We start from the raw sequence: 24621 nt of genomic DNA, 5'->3' as shown, positions 1-24621 counted from the left end.
AATCTCAAGAACTACTGGATCGCTTACAATTATTTGACAGATTGCTATGGGGTATAAATGTGATACTGCTAGCTTAAAATCTATACTAATATTATAAAGCTGAAGAGTTTGTTTGTTTGAATGCACTAGTCTCAGAAACTACTGGTTCGAAAAATTCTTTCAGTGTTAGATAGCCCATTTATTGAGGAAGGCTTTAGGCTATATATGTACCATGTATGGGCGAAGCCGGGGCGGACCGCTTGTACTGATTATATAAACAATAGTTGCAGCATACTCATATTGAAAATGCTGCAATTTTTAGTTAAGAAAATAGTTAAAAGTTCTCAGATGACTGGTAAATGAACTAGACAAATTTCTATTCAAATCGGTGCAGTAACAGATATCGTAGATAACGTTAATGATCATTTTAATATATGAATTTTATTTCGTTACAAAATTTTCTCATTAGAACCCACTATATCTAATATGTTGGCTCTATATAATTTATTTCAGTTAATTTTCTCGGTCTGTCTGCCTTTGTATGTCTCATAACATCCGTTTTATTACAATTGGTTTCGCAGTTTTTGCGTGGAAACGTAGCAGACATAAAGTATACACAAAAGAAATTATATAAATGAAGTTGCCTTGGGGATGGACAAAATATTTAATCTTGAAATATAGGGGTTGAAGTAGGAGATGAAAATTTGTATGGGCTTTGTTTATTTATAGAAATTTCTAGTTGCACGCCCCGTCTCCACCCGAGGAATCATTAAGCGTAATTGAAATAATAAAACCTATCCTATCTTTTAACTTCGATCAAACTGCACATAGTGTGCAGATATATTTATATCGTATATCCAACGTATATTCTTTTGTGGTCAAAAAGTCGATATAATATAAACAAAATGACATGGTTTTATTATTGTCAATTGCTGTTCATAGTATGTTAAAATTTGATTTTATATCACAAAATATTAAGTTTAATTGTTACGTTCTTATTTTTTCTGGTTTGAATGTTATACAATTTTCCAGAGTTAAAAAAAAACATGTTTTTTATAATTTAAATATTTAAATATATACATATATTAATCGGAACCATGTTTTTTTATTTATACTGTAAAAAATAAAACTTAATTATCGATAAATTAGGACCCCGAAAAGGCGCACTATACCCTTACAAATACCCGCGAATCGCTATTGAGAAAAAGCAATTTCCGCGAATTTTTCTCAACGCAACCCGATGATTCATCCCATCTGATGCAGTTAACGATGTCGCGTAGTCACTACTCACAATCTTGTAGTCTGTGACCAAACGCGCTTCGGTTCGCGCGTATTCTTATTTGAATTTCGAACGCGACAGTTTGAATACGACTTCGATTTTTATTGGAGTTCGAAAGTGATTTTTGAGAATTCAAACGGTGCGCGTTAAATAAAAAAGCAAAAATGGCGGTAGTGTGGTTGGTTGTGCTAACGCTTTTTTCGAGTCAGGAGATTTTTGCAAGTTATCGTGACTGTTCGAATATTGGAAATATACGGAATTGTGACGAATGCATTCGATGTGCTGGCCACTGGTGCAACGATCCTAATGAAGTAAGTTTATTTATATCTCATTAATTACAACCGCTTAAAATGTGGGTAAGTACTTATTGCATTTCACGGAAATTTACATATTTTGCAGCAGATCAACTGTTAAAAGCAAATAATTAATTTGTCAGGCTACTTTGTGTTGCATTGTAGATAAGTTATTGGTTTTATACATCTATTCTGCTTGATAACTACGTGACAATATTATGTAAACTGATTCACGGATGGTTATCGCAAACTTATATCTAAACATGACCATATTTGTGGGTTCTAATAAGTCATCAGCGTTGATAATAATTAATCTAAAAATTCGATTTGAATCAATCCAGCATATTGGAGATAAAATAAATTGGTAGACGCAGTTATTGAGATAGGACTATGTTACAATTCTGTATTCATCAGATCAAATTCTCTATTTCCGAAACTCTACTTGAGAATTATTAATGACCTTTTACCATTGAAAAATTTCGTAATCAGAATTAAAATTTCCCTTTTCCGGAAAGTCTTTATTTAAATTTATATATCTGTAGTAATATCTTATTTCTTTATTTACAGCTGCGAAATTAATTATAATACGCATTTTCAAAATAACATTTTTTAACTTTCCGCTCTTCAATTATTCTGCGATGCACAATAGTCTTTATTGATAGAACAATATGTTGGCTTACTTATAAATACGCTCACTATTCTATCGTATCCACAAACAGAAAAATATGTAAATAATTGATGATTACTAGAAACTACTCCAACTGATGATACCACAGATAATACAATACTAGTATCTATACTATATTAATGAAAAGTGTTATCTTGTCTATTGTGACCATAAAAAGAAAACTTGTCAATTATACGGTTGCTATTTAAGAAAAAAAGATTATCCAAACGAACGGAAGGAAACAATTGAGTCAATAAGCTGATGTACCGATGGTCAAGTGCACAATTGATCTTTATTTTTTTGTATGAATCGGCGAAAGACGGTTGAACCTTTTCTTTTATGCCTTTCTTATTATCTTACAAGCCGCGCTCATTTTAAATTTCCCCCTGTACAAGTTTTGTCCTAGTAATACGCAAACAAAAGAAAATTTATCCCATTGGATGCCGAATAAAAACTATTCGGACCTTATGCGTCATTATTCTTTTGTTTAGGTTATAGATTTTAAAATATAAATATTGCTTTATGTACGTTCGGTATTGAAATATTTATATAGGTGCCTGTGTATAGAGGTCGTAGTTGCAACTTGCAATGGATAATTCCTATGGGAACGGAATGCCATTGCATGATCGCAATTGAGTCGTGTTCTTATAGTGGGGCATCTATATCCAGCTAAAATTATAATTTATTTATATACATGTATGTGTTACTGCCCAAACTTTGTGTAAAACATTTTTTATTACTGATTTACTAAAAAGAAGCAAGCGTATAGACGGTTACAAACAGCTAACAAGAGTGAGCTCTCAGATTGCAATATTGGTAATATTTAAATGTATACATACATTTAGGTTTACCTAAGAAATAGGCATTTCTTGTTGAAAAATTATAATAATAATCGATATGGAAGGAAACAGCAACAACAATTTTCTCTTAGTTAATCCCAATGTCAATGAACGATACGATACGCAATTAATCGTTAAATCCCCAATCAGTCGGATGATTTAGTCCTTAATTGCATACAATATTCTCATTTCTATTTTTTTTTTAATCCTTAAGCTAAAATACTAGTAGAATCTCTTGATTGTTATCAGTATGCTAGTAGTCAGTTAGTTTTCTGCATTCCAGGTAATATGTGCTTTAAAAAATTCGAATTTAAATTAATGACGAAAGATAAAACCGTGATTTATAGTCTGAGTTCATTAGTACATAACCTAGATTCGCATTTTATTATATTTATGAGTATCGTGAAGTATTGTTTTACCAACATAAAGACTAGGTTTAATAGAAATCTAAAGCTTATAATTTCACTACCTATTTCCCTTATACCTCATATGAGGTCCGCGCCCTTGCAATGGAAACATGTATGAGCTGATGATGATGATTCTTCTAAGTTATTATAAAAGTTGTAGTATCTAGGTATATAGTTAAAAAACATTAGAACCAATAAAGTTTAATCCTCGAGAATTTCAATAGGTGCAACCACACTTCACACTAATGTTATAAATGTGAAAGTTTGTTTGTTTGTCCGTCAAACACACTGAAACTACTGAACGAATTTTGATGTAATTTGGTATACAGACAGGGTATGGGCTGATTTGGGTCACACTTCTTATCCCGATTAAATGCTCCCTTGGGATAAAAGGGAATCTTGATGTCGGGGCGGAGCCGGGACGAGCGTACGGTACTTTATAAAAGCTAACAAACAATTATCGGAAACGGTAACAATTTAAAGATTCTATTCCTTGTTTACTAACGAACCAGTGATACAAGATTGGGTTAATGACTAGCTATTTGATAACTACACTTATCTGATATTATCGTAACGACATTTCGAATCACATTAATTTAAATATAATTGCCATAATTACTTCTGTGTATTATTTCATGTACCTTTTAAATCTGTTATGATTTGTTAAAAACACAAAGAAAATTAGAAACGACTTTTAAAAAAATTCATGCGATATATCTTCTTAATATATAAAATTCTCGTGTCACAGTTTTTGTTGCCATACTCCTCCGAAACGGCTTGACCGATTCCTCTGAAATTTGGTAAGCATATTGGGTAGGTCTGAGAATCGGCCAACATCTATTTTTTATCCCGATATTCCTACGGGATACGGACTTACGCGGGTGAAACCGCGGGGCGCAGCTAGTAAATATATAGTATTTTAATAATAAGGCACATTATTTGTATCGTAAAAGTTTAATTCAAAATTGAACTTCGTGTCATAAGATAAAACGCGGAAATATGATATAATTTATTTCCTATGATAATATTTGTTTACAGATAGAAAGTTATACGTGGTTAGTAACAAAAGGTTCCGTTCATATAATGTTATGCCAACCTAAAATAATATATTTCGCGAGATTGTCTGATGATGATCTGTCGAAAAATATTGATCCTTAGCAAACTTCTACAATTTAACGCATTATTTTTCGATAAATTATAACCTTCCGGGGTAAAACCGAATTGTAACTTAAGGGCTACATTCTAATAGATATTTTTTTTTGATAATTTGAAATTGTGCGCTTTACTATAATGTAACGGCGAAATAAAATCTTCAACTAATATTGTTTAATAATTTTAAATTTGAAAAGTATTTACAAGTTATCGATATAATTATACAAAGTAACAGCAAAATCATATGGAAATTTGTACCTTATAACATCATATTATCATTTTTACTCTTCAATTATACATATATGATTACGAAAACTGACCTATAGCTAAACAAACTACGTGCAAGCCATTGACCTCAATTGGCCATTTTTCACCGTCGAAGTGTGGCTACAAATATTTGGTTATAAGCAATTACAGTATTGTGAGTACAGTAAAGTGTACATTCGCTTGCATAACAATGTTAATTGCAATTCAGTAGTATGAACCTGACCATCTAATAGGTTAGCTCTAATGGACTGGCTAATTCTTACATAAGCGTAGTAATTGTGTGAAATTAGGATGTTGCAAGATGAAACTGATTGCCGAGGTTCATCATCATCAGCCCATACATGTTCCCATTGCTGGGACACAGGCCTCCTATGAGGGTTCAGGCCATAATCCACCACGCTGGCCAAGTGCGGGTTGGCAGATGTCACATGTCGTCGAACTTTTGATTCTTTGACATGCCGGTTTCCTCACGATGTTTTCCTTCACCGTTTATTTTGCTTTTTACCGGGGTTGATGTATGAAAAAATTATTCATACTTCTATTCATAACAGGACGAACGTATGATGAGAGTTTATCAGACACTTATTTAACGATTCATGAAATATGATTTTTTATCGAATCGTTGACCAAAATAAATAGATAATCCTGCAAAATAACTGGCATAATGATGAGTCTACACAATCAGGAGAAGTGGTTCCCTGAAGTGGATCGATACAGAAATTTCCTGAGTAACCCCATTTCCCAATATCCTGTCTTGTTTCATCGAACCTCTTGGTTTTACCTCATAACTTAATCTATAGTCTTGCTAATGGTTTTTTAAATCATTATTAATGGCTGAATATTCTATTAGAGCGTAAAATTACATTATATTAAATAATAGCTTATTCGGAAGGAAAAAAGACTAAATCATTTTTGTATATAGAGATTATATGCCAAAAAACAGAGTTGTTGATAACATGTTTGTTGGGTCCAGTATCTTATTTAAAATCATTTTTCCAAATTGCATTATAAATGGATAAAATATCTTGGACTACGGTATCCGCAAATCATAACATAGTACGCACCGTCTAAAACCTCTTAAACTTTCAATAGAACTACCCATGCACACGTAGCCCTACGCCATAATTACTTATCTGTTTTGATAAAATCATTGCTCTCAGTGAGTCACTTAAAGGAATAAACCGCTGGCTTGTTGCCATCTCCCCGATATGAATGTTCATAGTCAGCATTTGCATAAAATAATTGAACGTAGGTATCGATTTATACCCATATTGTATGAATCCACAATCGATTAAGCCGTGTCGGAATGCTAATTGTTCATCGCGAAATGTTGAAACAGTAGATGGTAAACATTTTGTAAATGATACAATACGTTACCACGGTTACTATTTTTCCTTATTTATTCATTCTCCAAAGAAAATATGGGTAATAGTTTAATACTTTGTCCTGTTTATGCGTGGAAAGTCGCGTGTTCTATGTATTCATTATAACACACATAAAGCATGCGTCAACAAACTTTCCTTAAAACAACACTAACACAATGTGTCGACAAAATATTAAGTGGAGGTTCTCAAGACAATATCTCCACCGTAACATTTCTTTACTCAATTAACGTCATTAAGGTATGTTTACAGAAGCTATACAATGTAACGCTCGTGTATACTTCGAATTAGCGCGAAAACATCATCGAAACACACACATCCGATACGGGGAATATTAATAACCCACTAACCCAAATCGGCTATGTTTTGGACATTAACTTGCATGATTTTATATGCGGTCAACTTCATATGCAGTTTTAGAAACCAAATACCGAGTTTAAAGAAACCAAATAGTTTAGAAGTTAGAAGCGTTTTTCATTTTCAGTGTAGATTGCTTTTTTGTACCTACTGTATATTTATATACACTCGAGTTTTGGTAAAATTTTTCTACATCATTCATCAGTCTTAGAGATGAAGTTGAAGTAAGATGATATATAAATTTCCATATTTATACATCATTAAACAACGTTTCGGCGATATTAAAGCATAAATTACAAAATCCTTTTTAATGCTACATTACCACATTAAAATAACCTTTCGTAATAGCGTTAAAACGTATTTCATTTGTAAAGACTTTTATTTTATTTAATCGCTTTTTCATGAACTTTAAGTTGCAACATATCCGATTCAGCAAATACGTATTTTTGCTCAGTGATTAAGGATAATAACCTACTTGTGTTATGATTTATTGTGGGCTGGTAATTATTGTGCGGGTGTGGTGTTACCACACTGATGTTGGCATTTCCAACAGCGCCTTTGACCTGTTTGCTTTTGATTGAAAATTGTGTAAATTTCACTTAAATTGTGCCACACGTAGCCGTTTAAAAGAGTAATGAGTATCAATTTATTGTAAAATCACTATGGTTTAAATATTTATAAGAGGTGTTTATTGTGTCGGTAATTTCATAAAATTGTTGAAGGCTGTGGCGTTATATACACTCATAAAAAAATAAGATATCATGCACTTTTATAACTCCCCAAAATAGTATATACCATGTATTATTCTATTGTAATTTATAATATTATAATGCTAATATTTTTCATCAGAACCAAAAATAATAATATACAGAGTAATAAATTAACCATATATTTATATTTACATTAACTCATAAACAATTTTCAAAACACTATCCCAATTAAATGCTTCACCAAAACATATAATAAATTTATAAAAAACCGCCCGTCATTGTGGTCGATTCCAGACAAACGAAGGGTCAAGTATATTAAAATATACCTATTATAAAGGGGTGGTCGCAAATTCCGGTTTCAAATATCTATACAACCAAGTGGTGGTGATTAGTGTGTTTTATTACGTCTAGAGTTACGAAACCACCTATAAAACATCATATCGTTGAAGTATACAAGCTAGTTTCTACTTTCAATCATTATAAATATGTCTGGTGGTTGGTCATTATAAATATGTTGGAGTTTAGAACACAAAAGTATATATTATGAATGAAGTCAGGAATTAAAAGACTCAAAAAAATTCGTATATTTACGTGGTATTCTGAAAGAACAAAACGATAAAAAGTATAAGGTTTAGAAATTAAAAACTTTGTGGTCACGGGGAGACTGACCACGCACGCTGTAAAGTGTTCGAAACGTCGGGTTAATAATATAATGAATAAATCGCGTTTAAAATCCGTTAAAAAGTTTTTAATTTTTAAATGTATAATACTCGCGTAAAATCAAACACAAGAAAATACCAAGTATAAGGTTATTAAACATTAAAGGACCTGAAATAACAAAGGTATTTGTTCCCTATAAATAATACATAACTAGCTGCGCCCAGCGGTTTCACCCGCGTAAGTCCGTATCCCGTACGAATATCGGGATGAAAAGTTGCCGTTATGTTATTCCAGTTGTCCAGCTGTCTACGTTCCAAATTTCATTGCAACCGGTTCAGTTGTATTTGCGTGAAAGAGCAACAAACACACACACATCCTTAAAAACTTTCGCATTTATAATATTAGTAGGAATTAGTAGGATTAGGAGGATAGAATTATGTACTAAAAAGATATGAAATAACTATTCTTAAATCTTTTATTTTCACGAATAGAATAGGTACTAGACGCTTAGGCTAGAAGCCAACAAAATCCAGGTATTTAGGTATCAGCTAAATGTATTACAACATGAGTAATTTGAACTTTCGTTCGTTTGTTTGTGTGGCTTCAGTTCACAGATCTTTTTAGTGTGTTCGCAAGTAACATATGCCTGCTCATTGTCCTATATTATATCTTATCCAATTAGTATGAAGAATATCATAACCTAACCCCGACGTCACCAAGACGATCTTGATACCTATTTTTTGGATATTTCGGTTGAGACGGAGGCCGAATTTTCAGGATATTTCATTAATCACAACATTTCTGTGATGATTAGAAATTAAACATTTTTAACGGATTTTAAACGTGATTTATTCATTACATTATTTCAGCCTCCCCGTACAACGCTCGCTGTTAAGTGTTCGAAACTTGGTGTTTAATAATATAATGTATAATCGCTTTTAAAATCCGTTACAAGTCTGTTATTTCCAAATATAATACTCGCGTTAAATCAAACGCAAGAAAAATTCTGTGATTGTTATAAAAAACTGTTTTATGGAAACTTAACATCTGGTCGCTAAACACTCGATCTTATAAAACCCTTCGAAATAATGCATAAAATATAACTTACGGTATATTTGGAACAAAGAGAGTGTGATCAACATTTATGTTTGATTTTTTATTTAAAAGTTTTATGAAGTTGAATACAAATTAATAAAAATAAATAATATAGTAAAATAAGAGTCAAAAGGTTTTTTGACTGTCAATGAAATGGATGTTCAAAGAATTTTAATTACGATTACAACACTAGTTAAATTCGGTCAAAAATCTCTATTATGTTAGCTCACCCGGCCACAGAATAAAAGTAGTCCACCGACCAAGTTACTCAATATAATCTCTCAATAATTCTGTCACTGATATTTATAAAAATTCATATGTTTTTCTAAGCAAGCTCTCACACTAAGCAACCTTTGAACTCTACAACCATCGGAAATGTTTTATCGTGAAGTGCTCTCTAATTTTAAATCAAATTTATGATTAGGGTTGCTGAAAAGCTTAAAATGCCTTTGTTTATATTTGTACTTAAAATCAATTCCTACTCCATAATACAAATTGTTTTTTGTATTTTAAATATTTTCAACAGTTGGCCTTTAATGTAATACGAAACGATTTTATTTTTACAACGATTATTTAAAAAACTTCATATTGGAAAGTAAATAACGTTAAGATTTATACTATTAAGGACGGTTAAACCTAACTTTCAAAACAAACCAGGTTAACAGCTCGATAACGCTAACACATTTCTAACTGGAATCCATCTTGGAAAGTTTAATTAATATTTATTTAGATAATTGTTTCATTTTTTGTTAAGAGTCAGACTTTTCCATTTGTAAGTAAAATGATTATTTCTAGATGTACTTAACTCGTGATATTTTATTTCTTTAATAATATACGTTTGTGCATAGGATTATTACATATTATTGTTTATATTTTATTTTTGTCGTTCGGTCTGGATTGAATTTGGCTATAAAACAAAATAAACTAAACGTATTATATGTACAATTTAATACACCTCTATATGTCTATAAGTTTTTAAAATTGTGAAAAAATATACTCTTTTTAAGTAAAAAAAATCAATTAAAATCCTTCATTATTTATTTATTTATTTCATCACTTGTTTCAAACTAGTTTGTGATTAGAACACTCCTAGTAAGGAAAAATAAATGCTTTTGTTAGTTCCATACTACTAAAATTAATATATCCAGTATGGAATGTTCCATAGCAATGGACTAAAATTGAAAAAGGTTAATAACAAAATTAAAAAAAAAGTGTTGTTTACCTATCAATTATAAATAATTTATTACTAAAGCTTACAGAGCTAGGTACGTTGTTTAAAACATTTTAACACAATCAGCAAATCAATTCATCAACAAAAACATGAAGCATTGCCCGACAATCTTTGGCCGTGGCTCGAATCTATTTGGCAATTATTCTTATTATGGCGATTAAGTGCCGTCACGAAAAAACTGGTCTCGTACCAGACTGACACTCGATAGGTACCATCAATGTTCGAAATAGATAGATTGTGCATCTGAACATTATTCTTAGAATAAGCTGCTTTAGAATTAAGTACTATAAATATTTTATGTAAGTATATCATAGAAAAAAAAACTTACAAACAAATTTCTGCAACAAATCCGAGTGCTGCATTTAAAACGTGTCGTGAAAATATGTACAACAAGCATGTGGATAATTATTATAATTTGTTTATTATAAAAAAGCTGTTGTGCTACATGCATCTTAAAACCAATAAACATTATATCAAGAGACGTACCATAAATAACACAATGACAACATAACACCTTTAAAAATTCCTAATTAACTTGCAACACCTACGAAAACGTAAATTATGAGTTCTTCACCAATATCAATCAAGGCAATTAACGACCAAAGTGTTCCACTTACCTTTAACTTATTAACACGGTGGAGAACATAAAGCATCTGTGAGATATTACGTTTTCGCAAGATTTAAAATTGACTATAAAGGCCGTGTTGTCTGATATGCAATATGACTATCTCTTAATGTAATTCCGTGTTCGGTGTAAGTGAGAAACGTATGTACTAGTATAAATTTGTGGTTATTTTAAAAATATATATGTAATTGAGCGAACTAAGGTAGATTTATTAAAACGGTTTAGTAATGAGTTTCAAACTCAAATCAGACATTTATTTATTCAATTAGACTTATAGAAGCACTTTTGATTCATCATAACATAGTTTTAACATTTACCCCTTTTCGTATCGCATTGTCATGAAGTAGTTTCGCGCATAATATTTATCGGATAGTATTACCACCATTTTTTATTGTCTCCACATGACAAGACTTTAATTAAGTCATTAATATATAACACAAATAACTTGAAAGCGAGCCTCCTGTATAACTGTGAGACTTTTCACCTAAAAATAATATGTTAATAAGTGTAGTATTGGATATATTCCAACTAGTAGTGATATCTTTTCGTATGTGGGTCAACTCTTTGAATGAGAGTCAAGTTCAACGAACTACAACTATTTCGATCAATGCAAAAAATAAAAGAGCTTTATTAGTTATTTCTATTTAAACACGTAGTTTTATTAAATGGAGCACAGTTTGGCGTCTCTTAGTTTGAAGTTTTTCTATTATACATTACATTTCAGTTATTGACTGATGAATTTTCGCTAAAATATCTAACTATTATATTTTCCAAATCTGAAAACAGGGTTCATCGTTCTCTCGCCTGTATGAATACCTACTAAGTAAAAGATAATGCGCTATACAGGAGGTAATTGTATGGTCTCTAAGAAATATTTTAATCGCTTATAACTTAACAAGCTTTAGCTGGCGCGGATCATATTTCTTATCTACGAGTAAATATAGTAAACTTCCTTCTACTGTAAGACGTCTGGGTTGCAGCCAAGTATCTACAGATTTTTCTTACGTTTCAACGCTTTTCCTATATTTCAGTCTAGTACAGAGGGCATTGGCCTTTTAATATTTATGTGGAAGGCGAGACGAGGTGTCTAGCCTTTAGTCTCTTTGTCCCGTTTGATATTATTTTTATCTAATTACAACTTTCAATGTAATTTTGTTTTACATGTAATGTAATGTGTACGCGGTGTGGAATTACCAACAATCACCCTTGATGCGGGTGATTTCATTATTCTTAAAACAATAGTCTTTTGTTGTAAATAAATAGTCAATTTAAAAGCTGTCGTCTTTGCTTGAAGTTATAGGGAAAACGTATAACGTACCATATGAGGAAAACACATGACATCTTCTTTTTAAATCAAATGTTTTGCGAAATGGACGGGAATGTATTAAATTTTCTTTTTAAACTATTTTGAGCAGCAAGTTCAACGCCTCATGATTATGCTTTTAATAATATAAAAACTGGTTACTCCAAGTACTTACTAGTACCGTGGGTGTTACTCGTAGCAGGGACTGTACTTAGGCTATAATACCACCTACACAACCTTAAAAAGCTTGACGTCTTTGTGTTGGGAACAACGTGAAATTGCTGTAATTTGATATACAACTGCATTGTACATATAATTCCGGGTATACATTAGCAAAGATCTTACGTACATCCCCTTAACGGTCCTTCTATAGCTAATAAACTAAAAAACCAAAAGATTGAAAAATTTAACTTATAGAAAATTACCTATTTTTATTGAATTATGCTTGGTTTATGAGATACAGTTGATAGATTTGATTTGAAAATAAACTCTCAAATTTCATAATATTCCTCTTTGTTGATTGAGCAGCAAATCGGGTTAGGAAATGTTAATAGGATTATTTGTATCGTATCTAATGTGATTAGTATGTCACAATTTGCATGACGGCGAGATAATTAATTGGAACAATGTACATTCAAGAATACATTCAGGAAATATACTGCAAAACTTATCAATCTTGACGAAATAGTATTGAAAATATGTAGGAACATTATATGCCTATTTGTAGAATATTTAATGAAGCATAGAGATAATTTATCATTACGTCATGAATTCAAGCTTACTCTTAATTTAATCCGAATCGGGGAACGAATCATCGTAATTGTTTTTTGTAGGCGTTTTGAATGTTTTAACGTGCCTACTTTATAAATAACTAGCTGCACCCGGCAAACGCTGTTCTGCCTTACTCTGATCATTGGGAGGTATGAAAAATAGATGTTAGCCGATTCTCAAACATGCCCGATATGCACACAAAATTTCATAAGAATCGGTCAAGCCGTTTGGGAGGAGTATGGCAACGAAAACTGTGACACGAGAATTTTATATATTAGAAGACTAGCTGCGCCCCGCGGTTTCACCCGCGTAAGTCCGCATCCCGTAGGAATATCGGGAAAAAAAATAGATGTTGGCCGATTCTCAGACCTACCCAATATGCTTACCAAATTTCAGAGGAATCGGTCAAGCCGTTTCGGAGGAGTATGGCAACGAAAACTGTGACACGAGAATTTTATATATATAGATGTAATTTCTTAACGTCTGTTATTAAAAATGTAACTTATATATTTATAAAAAGTATTGTGGTTTTTCTTTAGTAGAAATGTTTTATTTATTTTTAACAAATGAATTGGTATGAATATGTACTTATATCTAATATTAACCGTGTCTAAATTATCTGTACCATAATATCGAGTTTCTTTGAACCGTAATACATAATATAAGTAATTTAGCTCTTTGTTAAATTATACTATTCAAGAAAGAAAGGTAATAAAAAGTACAATATGAATACGAAAATATATAAAAAAACATGTTTGTATATTTCTACGGGATTTTACGAGACTAAAACAAATAAATCGTTTCCAGCTAGCTATTTCCATCCCAGTTTTACAACACATATATTACGTACGACACTTGATTATAAATTTTATTTTACTGCATATAAAATTTAAACATGGTCTATAATGTGGATCACTAATTTACATAAGTCCCTAGCCAGAATTTCAACACGTCTATACATACGTGACAATATTATAACTGTCACTTGAAAATGTTATTTGTCCTTGTCGTTTTAATTGTGAGTGAAAGGAAAGGAAGATTCGATTAAAATGAGTATGATTCAAAGGGAATAATCAGTGAGATCTCGGCTATTATTGCTACACCCACACACCCCGTACATGCCAAGAAGGGTTTATTGCCCTTGTAAGTATCATTTCATAACGGCCTTAGGCGTTACAACTTTCTCTAGTTATTAATAGTGTTTATTTATTTAGGAGAATTATTCAAAATTGTTTTTGATGTGGTTGATTTATGAATCTACCTAGTGTTGACAACAAGCCTGGCTTTCATAAACTTTTACGACATTTATACCACAAGCATGTTTTTCTGCCCCGTTCTAAGTGATCTCAAAATATCAGTAATAGAATCTTAAAAAAATATTAACCTACTACCTAATAGATAATCTAAACTGAGTACCTAGTAATGCATGTTTGTTATTTTATATAAATTCTCATGTCCCTACAAAATGTTATGTCTCGACAAATTACGACTTCAGTTGCAATAATTTTATTGCAATCACTATTCGCGTTCTATAATCTGAAATTGCATTACATACTTCACCGTTAGCAATTCTATTTTCAAATTGCTTGCCCAATAACGGACGCTAACTTCGAAATCTTTACAATTTATCATTTCATGACTCACTCACACCAGTCCATCGAAAAATAAACTATAGATGAAGAGAATGAACGAATGTATAAAGCATCTTTCTAAAATCTAGAGTAGAAGAATCTCTAAACTTCTTTATTTATTTATTTTTCTTTTGTAATATTTATTCGGATAGTAATATTGCCTAGGTTATTTCTTTTAGAATAGAAATGAATGACAGGGGAAAGGGATTTAGGTCACCGTTTCTACTTGACGAATGAAATGGCAATATAACACGAAGCAATTAAAATGCTAATGTAATAAAATAGCAGACAGGATGGACTCGTGACTACGCTGAATTCTCGTCTTCGGAGTACCTATTTGAGATTGGGGAAATATTTTAAGTTTAAATTTAACGCCTTTGGTGCATTGTACATGATTAAAAATCAAGACGTGTGATTTTTTCAATAATAATAATTAATAATAAAATGAAGACATGTTTAACAAAAATATTTTATGACATTTACATAGATGTTAATATTTACTTATTTTCCGTCTCTGAGAATAAGATTTAACAGTTCATTATAATTAAAAATAAAAAAAAAATGCTGGATCACACGTTCTTTATTAAAAATATGTCTCGAGAGTTTAAAGCCGGTCCTATGTTTATCTTATTAAAGTAACGAGTAGTCAAGTAGCGAACCGGTCTGTTAGGCACCTGCTTTTTACCGCCCCATATCGATGTAGCGCGATTTAATGGATACTCAATTATAAAAACAGCGGCAACAAACACACACACATCCTTACAAACTTTCCTATTTTTAATATTAGTATGTATTGGTATGTATGTATATTATGATGCATGAATTCAAATGAAAATGACGAGCTGTATTTTGGGGTACGGTTGTTATAGTGATTAATTTAGTAATAGTATTTACTCATAAAGAGAATACGACGTTATTTATAAGGAAATTTGTCACTGTAATATGAATAAAATGATTAAATTACTTGCCTTAGATATATCTACACATATAAAAACATAATTGCGTCGTAATTAATAACAAATTATTATTATTAATAATAAATTACTTCCGTCCTTAACTTGTGTTTTGCCAGTTCGTTCCTAAATTAATTCTAGAAAGTTCTATAATAATAACACAACTTAGAAAGTACAAACACAAGTTGTATCATTCGTATGCGTCCACGTCGGAGAGCGGCGCCGGCCATCTCACATCGATATACAAGTTGATTGGAAGAACCCAGCCATTATTTACCCCTGGTGTATAATATTTGCAAATATAAATAAACTGGTGCTAATTATTGAATCAACTATAAACGTCAATGCGATTAGATGGATTAAACGACTTCTTTATTATTGGAACATGGTAAATACGTGTTGTTATAATTATAGTCTTTTTTAATTTATTAATTGTTCTAAAATTAAAAATTAAACATTCAAGTAGGTTACTAAGTGAATAAAAGGAAATTTATTTCATAAGAATTGAGATTAAAGCTTCTGCGAAACGGCCACTATAATTGAAGTCATAATTATTATCTGAAAACCAGGTGTGACTTTAGATCGTTTCTTCGTTATATTCAGTACCAATTATAAATAAAACAGATCATTTAAAGCTATGACATAAACAATGTTGTTTTAATCAATCATGCATATCTTTTACATAATTGCTTGTCTTACTTCATAATGGCTATGAAAATTAATAAGCAATTAATATATTCCCGAACAATTATAATGTCATTTTAATAAAGTATGTAGATTGTATTTGAACAAAACCAATTACGCTTTTGTATGTAAATTTTCAATAGCATTCTTTCGAATGATCTAGAAAAGGGAACGTTAAGGCATCAAACAATTACTAGTATTTTAACACGCTTTTATTAGCTTCATTTACATGTTTGTATGTTTGTATGTAACAGACTCCTTTAAACACAATTTTGGCCCAGTTTAAACGGAAGGTTGTAATTTAAACTTTATACACTTATCAAGGTTCGGTGACAATAATTTTATGAGTTTATTCTACTATCTTGATTGGGATCGCCAGCATTAAATAATTTCCTTATGTACCTATATTCGCGTATATTTGCGCAACTGCAAGTAAGACAATACAGTTGATTTTATCATTAAAGCGTGTTTTGAATTTTTTTACTACATTTATTATTTACACAGAAAAATATAGAGCCTTGTAGTTGTATTCATCTACAAAATATTCAAATTAGTCACAGAAGTTTGCCGCTTCCACAGATTTTAACTCCTGGAATGCTGTTAATTTAACTAGTTTCAATCTGAACTGCACCGTGCTAGCAATTATGTTATTTTATGTCTAGATCCAGATGCCAACTCCTCCATATAAAGAGCCCTTTGCCATAAAGGCGGAATTCAGTTCATTACCTTGCTTTTAATCTTAATTAAAGAGTAGTTCTTTGTTAACTGAGGCATTTCGAACTTATTAGGGTGAATGGTGCATTGTAAAAGTTTTTCCTTGATTAAAGTATATACGAACATGAGATGGAGTATCACAATAAACTTTTTAATCTTTTAAAATTAATCATAATTACCATATCTTATGGACAAATAGTGTTTTGGATTTAGTCTTTAGACTCACATTGGCGTGATTTGGCTTTGTGAATTCAAAATTGGAGATATTTTTTTTTATACCTAAAATAAATGACTTAAAACTAAACCAGCACAGCGGGCGGCCTTATCACTAAAGAGTGATCTTTTATCTTTATTCTTTACAATTTTTTTAACAAATTTTATTTTCTTTAAATAAATTAGAAGTATATAGCTACTAGGTAGGTATTTTTACGTCCTGTGGGAATCTCTGCTCTTCCTTGCTAATAATATAAGCTGAAGAAATAGTTAATTTGAAGGCGCTATCTATTCTTCCATCTTCTTCTATATAAAGAGACATACAAGTTTTTCTTGATTGAGATCAACCAACTTTGATAAATATAAGTGTAACACATCTAATAATAATATGTATCTTACACAGAACAGAAGATGTACGAAAGAGCGGTTCGATGACTGGTGTCCTGGGCAACAAGAAACGCTGACATATCAACAGGAAGTCACTGAACCTGGACAACACTTTAAACCGAAGTTCATGTTGAGAAATATTCGCAGCGGCGCGGATGACAGCGTGACGATCGACTTTAAATCTACCAGTAATAACCCAAAGGTATGTATTTGAAATATATATATAAATGTGGTATACATACAAAATTCGAACTATTAAATTATGTGTTAGGAGTATATATAACATAAGGTCATTCATATTTAACAAAGATAAGAAAGGACTTTAGCTGACAAGGTTCAATTATTCTTTTTCGTATTACTCTAGTACTGTTAAATAATATCTTGCACGTTTTACAAGATATCTTTATTTTATTGAAGTACTAGATGGATTACAAACTACAATTCTTTAGCTTTCTCGGCTGTTATATTCTCAGTGTCATTTTTAAAATCATTAAATCATTATGTATTATTAAAATAACCAGCAAACGTAGAGAGCATGATTATTATGTACTTAGAGAACTAGAATTATTTTCTCACAGTTGCTGATTAAATTTTAATTGCATATGCCCATAGATTGTGAAAAATATATCATTATGTGTAAGCATTATAATCAAGTAATCATTATTTCTATAACAATATTATAATGATTGTTGTACGACTCGCCAGTGTTATATTATTTATAGTTCGTGAAGATACTTTTAATTTAATCAGTTTTTATTGAAGAAACAATAAATAAGCAAGAGATTTTTTTGTATATCTACAATCGTTTTGCACCTTCGTTTATTGGTAAACATAAATATTTATTTTTATATTGGTTTGTTTTTCTCCATATTTACACGATCTTCATTTCCAGATTGATGTTGTCTTCAATACAACACAAAACAATTTGAGTCCGGACAGCAGCATCAAATGCGAGAACGGAGAATGTCATACCACCATCGACGTATTAACGGACACCGACTTCTGCGATGCGAAAGGACACACTTCAGAGTTCTTCAATATAAAGCTCAAAGTAGATAATATTGCTGAGGAGGCGGTTATGAAGTTTCACGTCCCTTGCGCGTGCGCTTGCAGCGAAAAAGTTGAAATACAGTCTCCGACGTGCAATGGGAGAGGAAATTTTACATGCGGCACGTGCACCTGCAGTGGCGATTGGTAAGATATTTTATTATTATTTTTTATTCATAACATAAGTTAATAAACTAGAAACACGGTTAAATAAAAAAAAAGGTGTGTGTGCGATTCACACACGATGGCAATGAAACTTCAGTAAATCGTAGTATGTATATTTCTGTCTCATTCTTTGCCGGCTTCATTCTACACATTTTTGTATTTGTGTCTCTTACCTGTCGTTTTTCCGTTGCATCAGGTTTGAAATCACAACGATTCTAAAGAAGTTTCACTTCAAAAATCAGAAAGGCCTTTTAAACCTTCTGTTTCATTAAAATCATTTTAAGAAAATTTGTGTTTTTACTTATGCTAAAATCAGACGTCTTCAAAATTTTCATTTTTAAAATAACATGTTAATTAAAAAAACACTTTCGAAATCAAATAGAAACGAACTTGCAATTATTTCTATTCCTCTTTAACTCTCTAAAAGCCACCCACCATCTATCACAGTACGCATTTCTCTTTTATCCTTTAACAAAACAAAGGTATACATTATTCAAACTAAGTAGCACATTTGATTGCATTTACATTGATATGTTCATTGCTATTGTCCATTTAACTAATTCCAATTGCAAGTATAAAAGACTCCTTGTTACAACGCTGCGAAGTTAATTATAGAGTTGAACAGGCCCACTTTCCTCTGATGTCGGCATCATTAAAAATACTCCATTATGCCTAACTAATGACTACACTCCTTGTTTTTATAATCAAGAGATGACATAACTGAATTATTTAATTCACGCGATTTTCACTTATAATACATACTATCACGAATTAGCCAACAAGGCTAAATTGCCTAAATTGAAAAGATTACCTGACTATAATGTTACCTTTAAACTACTATGACACTTAAAAAAATATGCAACTTCTAAGACAACAATTTGGTTGCCTTTTCATGGTCAACAAGGACTGACTGACGTCAGCACATACCTCCACTTACAGTGAATAAAATTAAAGTATTTATGAAAACGTAACAAATAAATAATACAACGAAAGAAAGGAAAGAAAAGGGTTTCATTGTAAGTCGAATCCTTTCTATCTCTAATGTGAGTTTCCATTTCCCATTACAGCACAGGACTAGTCAAATAAAAAGATACACCATCCCAGGATATTTGCCGCATGGTTCGCGTTTCCATGAGATTTTCGAGATAAAAACTATCCTTTATGCCTATAAGTCCATGTATATACAATACATGTGTCCTTTCTCGGACTATCTCTGTATTAAATTTAGGCCTCGAAGTTCTTGAAATAAGCGCGTTCAAGCAAACAAACAAGCTGTACAAATCAATATTCATCTTATGTATCGCACAAAAAGCTGTTAAAAGCGCTATAAACATTTCACCTTGACGTGAATATCAATTAGGTGTTCTAAATGCGACTGTTGGTGTGACGTATTGCTTTTTAATGGACATTAATCCTTAAGGCTATTTGCATAAACGTTATATTGTATTATAAAATATTCGAATCACTGAATGGAGACCAAATACTTATAAGCGTTAAAGGGGTCAATGAAGATAAAAATATGTAGTTCATAATAACTGATTTAATGATGTCTTTAGGACAGGAACGTTCTGCGACATTCCCATTTGCCACAAGAAGCGCGGTGATGTCCCTTGCACTGACTCCACTCGAAGCGATGTAAGTACCACAAATTATATTACTCGTTAAAGCATGTGTAATGTTCTATTTTCCCTTTGTTTATGTTATGATTTTACTACCACTATATCAAATATTCATAATTCTTTTAGATACTTTAAATTACATTGAGTCTGAAATCCTTACATCTCCATCTTATTAACGCAATTTCCTTTTATTGTAATAAATTTTTTATTTCTTTTGTGATCGCTATCATTGATTCCATTCGTATTTTTGTCTTTTTACAAGTTAAATGATGATCGTTAATAATATAATTTACAAATTCATAAATTATCTACGTCAAAACGGATCACCACATAATAGAGGAAATGCACGCAACTACACCTTAAATTACTAGGTACAGAAACTATAGCACATTATGTTCCATGTTCAGGTGGAATGCTCCGGTAACGGAGTGTGCAGCGCTTGCGACGAGTGCGTCTGTTTCACCGACAGGATTGGCTCTCAGTATTTCGACAAAGACAATTACTGCGCAGACATTTGCACTATAACCAACGACTGCGACGATTGCTTCAAGAACCCGATGCCAGGCAGATGTGACCTCTGTCACTTTCCTCTCATCCATAAACCTTTCAACCAGAGTTTGCTTCAGGAAAAGGATGACTTCAATAGGAACGTCTGGGTCGCCTGCAATGACACGTTAGATGGGTGTTTCTTTGAATACGTAGCGATGAGAGACGCTAATGATGATACGTACTATATGGTCACCAAATCCTGCAACCCCGTTGAGGAGAAACAAGTCGTTGGAGGCGGTGTCAATTGTAAGTTATCGTAAATGCTACTACTATTTGATATGGATCTAAAACGTAATTAATTTTATGAAACTGTTTCAAGACTAGCTAAATAAACATGATGGGAAAAGCAAATTAAAGCCACAGCCTTCAAAGTTCAACCAAGCGAAACCAAATCTAATTTGTAGACTACGACATTTATTTGCTTTATTTTTTCCAATGTTATCGTAATTAGGGTCAATCTTACATAATAAACTAATATTATTATTTAAAGTTTACTGAACTATGTACTAATTATAAGTTTGTTTGCAAACTTTCACAAGATTATTTTTGTAAAATCAGTCTGTTGGAAGAAAATCGTTTGTAGGATAAAAACATCAAAAATACTCACACCAGAAACTGAAATCGTGCGGGTTAGTTTACATAAACATGCTAATACAAACTCTGCATACAAATTTACTATCCCTGTTTATTTTGTCTACCTATGTCATAATATGTAATTTATGATTCTTTGTAATGTTTGGTTTATCCATTCACGAACTAAATATCGTTCATTATAAACATTTCTGTATGAATAAATATTAAAATTTATGGTCTCATAACATCGCCAAGCGCGATATTGTGTAATCCGTTTACACAGTTGCAACTTGAACGCAAAACAAATATTCGACCACCAGCTGTCTTGTCTCATATTTTTTGTCTCTGTCGTTTGTATTCAACATTAAAACCCTGGGTGTTTCATTCTCTGTTCCACAAATGGTAACATCATTAGTGATATTATGATAAAGTAATTATGTATTTGTTTGTCCGTGCCACCATAACTGCATAGCCGTTAATCTATTTCTGTTTAAACGATAGCAAGTTAATATTTACATACGGATTTCGTGCTTACAATATATAAGTATTTATGGAATTATTCTTTGTTCCGCCACGTAAATTTCATACTATGGTGTAGGATAAAGTACTTTTGAATTTTTATGCATAAAACAAAATACAGTTCGTTTGCATGGATTCCCACGCCGTCAGGGATCTATACATGATATTAAATAAAATTCTATATTTAATTGAACTATTTGCGTATATCATATCTCAAAGAATTACATCTATCAATAACAATATATTTCAAATTTATGGGGGCAATAGTTTTTTTGCCGCACTCGACTAGCATGGCGGATTAAGGCCTGAACCCTTATAGGAGACCCGATTCCCTGCAGTGGCAACACATATCGGCTGATGATGATGATGGTGATGGTGATGATGATGATGATGATGATGATAATGAATAATTTGTTTTACTCGTGTGACGCAGTGACGCTGCCGCTGGTGCTGTGCGCGGTGGTGGCGGTAGTGGCGCTGGCGGCGGCGGGCGGATACGCGGCGTGGCGCGCGCGGCCGCCCGCGCTGCCGCTCGCCGACCCGCTGTACCAGAACATCGGCGCGGAGGACTGCACGGGAGAGAACCCGCTCTACAAGCCGCCTACCTCCTGCTTCAAGAATCCCACCTATGGGAAGTGGTGATGGTGAGTCAACGTTTTTTTCCTCATCCTGTCTATTCTCATTCAATCGGAATTAGAACAAATAAAATACATCCTACTAGCTTCTGTCTGTGGCTCCGCACGCGATAAGTTCGAAGTAGTTTAATAGATGTTATTAAACATTTTCGTATAAACCCTCCTCTTGAATCACTCTGTCTGTAAAAAAAAAACAGTAAAATTCGTTGCGAAATTTTTTAAGACCTAAGTATACATACATAAATTCAGACGCGGGAAACAACTTTTCTTTATACTACGTAGTAATGACACTCACTAACAAGGCTTTCTGTTTCCAACTTTATCTCTTGGTAATATTACTAATTTAGATACAAATTACCCGCTATATAACCGCCTTCATCTTGCCTCAAGATTTCTACGTCTAGCTCTAGGAAGTGATGGTTATGTTTTCTTTACGTTAGTGTGTAAAACTCATAGGACCGACCATATTATTTAACATTGATAAATAATAAAAAGTAGTATATAACTCTCTGATAATAAATTGCTTACTAAGTGGTTCAATAATAATATAAGCAATTTACTTTACAGTTAATAAAAAAAACATATTTAATAAAAATTAAACATATCAGTATTCACACCGTCATGATTTGAGCCTTTCATTTAATTCTCAATGTGCATTACATTTGATTTGATCCACAAGATACGAATTATAATTTGGTTTATTAGATAAACGTAACGAGTATCTCACAAATCTTATCTAGGACGAGTTGTTCATATGGGCTTATTAAATTGACCTTGCGTCCCGTAATTCTGAATGGACAAATGACTCACAAAAATATTTGTTTATCCATGCTACATTTTTAAATGTACGCATTTGATTACAAGTTCCGCTAGCGCTTGTCGGAATATTTATTTGCTGGAAAATGTGTTTTTTATAAATTATAATGTTAAACTACAAATGAGAAATATTTGTCAGGCAAAATAAAAAAAAATAAAAAGAAAAAGTTTTATTTTTATCTATCCATGGCCTATACAAAATCTTTTAAATAAGAAATATCAGTTCGATCGGTATAAATATTGCATTATGTACTTGTGTTAAAACATAAAACAGAAATATAAAAATAAATGCATTATAGTATATAGTTATGTATCACTGCAACCACAAAACAAGGCCGTTCAAGTGAGTTAAATATCTCAGATTCAACCTACTTTAGCTCCGTTTTATCTGGTACTAAAGGTCAAGTAAATATAATAAACAAAATATAATGCAGTCGAATTATTCGTACTATCCATTATAGATAGCACTGTCGCAACTATTTATTCCAATATTCCATTATTATCAACAGATCGGAAACTTTTTATCTTATATGAAAGGTTATTTCTATATTGTAATTTCTTGGTGCGTAAGAATTTTAGATTATTAAACTACATTTACTGGTTGCAGTTAATATTAATTCATAACTAAAATTCGTATATTTTACGATATACGGTAAAAAGTCTTCGTTTCTATTGTATTATTATTGTTGTTGAAGGGATCCGAGGGGACGGTATTGTGTTACTACTTGCAATAAATATTAGCAATCAAGTCGAGGTTGCGAATTGGGGTACGTGACTCGCAGCAGACATTTCATTGTGGCTCTACCACATCTTGAGGATTCTATTATTTTAAAATACAAATATTATGAGTATAATATTTCATAAATAATTCCCTTATTATGCGTTTTTGTTTCAAGTTTGTAAATGCCAAGGTTTCGATATTTATTTTTGTTTAGTTTTTTTCATAAAATGTGTTTTAATGTGCTTTTAAAATTTTAATCTTCACAAGTTTTAATCTTGTGCATCTCTTTTCTTTTCTTTCTGTCTTCTTTTAACACATTATACTACAGCTAATCTTTTGCTTCTTTCTTGACACCATGATAGTGTAAAATTAACTTAT

The 24621-nt window shown here is 31.9% G+C and overlaps 1 protein-coding gene across 1 annotated transcript in view; it reads left to right on the top strand.

Moving 5' to 3' along the window:
• The first annotated feature begins 1267 nt into the window (after positions 1-1267).
• Positions 1268-24621, top strand: part of LOC119828394 (integrin beta-6-like) — a 33870-nt gene continuing 10516 nt past the window's right edge. Inside the window, exons 1-6 of the mRNA XM_038350528.1 lie at positions 1268-1569; positions 17616-17801; positions 18492-18793; positions 20368-20446; positions 20838-21225; positions 22505-22715. Coding sequence (XP_038206456.1) covers positions 1423-1569; positions 17616-17801; positions 18492-18793; positions 20368-20446; positions 20838-21225; positions 22505-22713 — 1311 coding nt within the window. The 5' untranslated portion in view covers positions 1268-1422 and the 3' untranslated portion in view covers positions 22714-22715. The remainder of the gene's footprint in view (positions 1570-17615; positions 17802-18491; positions 18794-20367; positions 20447-20837; positions 21226-22504; positions 22716-24621) is intronic.

The sequence above is a fragment of the Zerene cesonia genome, chromosome 1, assembly GCF_012273895.1.
Source record: "Zerene cesonia ecotype Mississippi chromosome 1, Zerene_cesonia_1.1, whole genome shotgun sequence".
In the NCBI taxonomy this organism is placed as follows: Eukaryota; Metazoa; Arthropoda; class Insecta; order Lepidoptera; family Pieridae; genus Zerene; species Zerene cesonia.
This window is presented reverse-complemented; position numbering and strand designations above follow the sequence as displayed.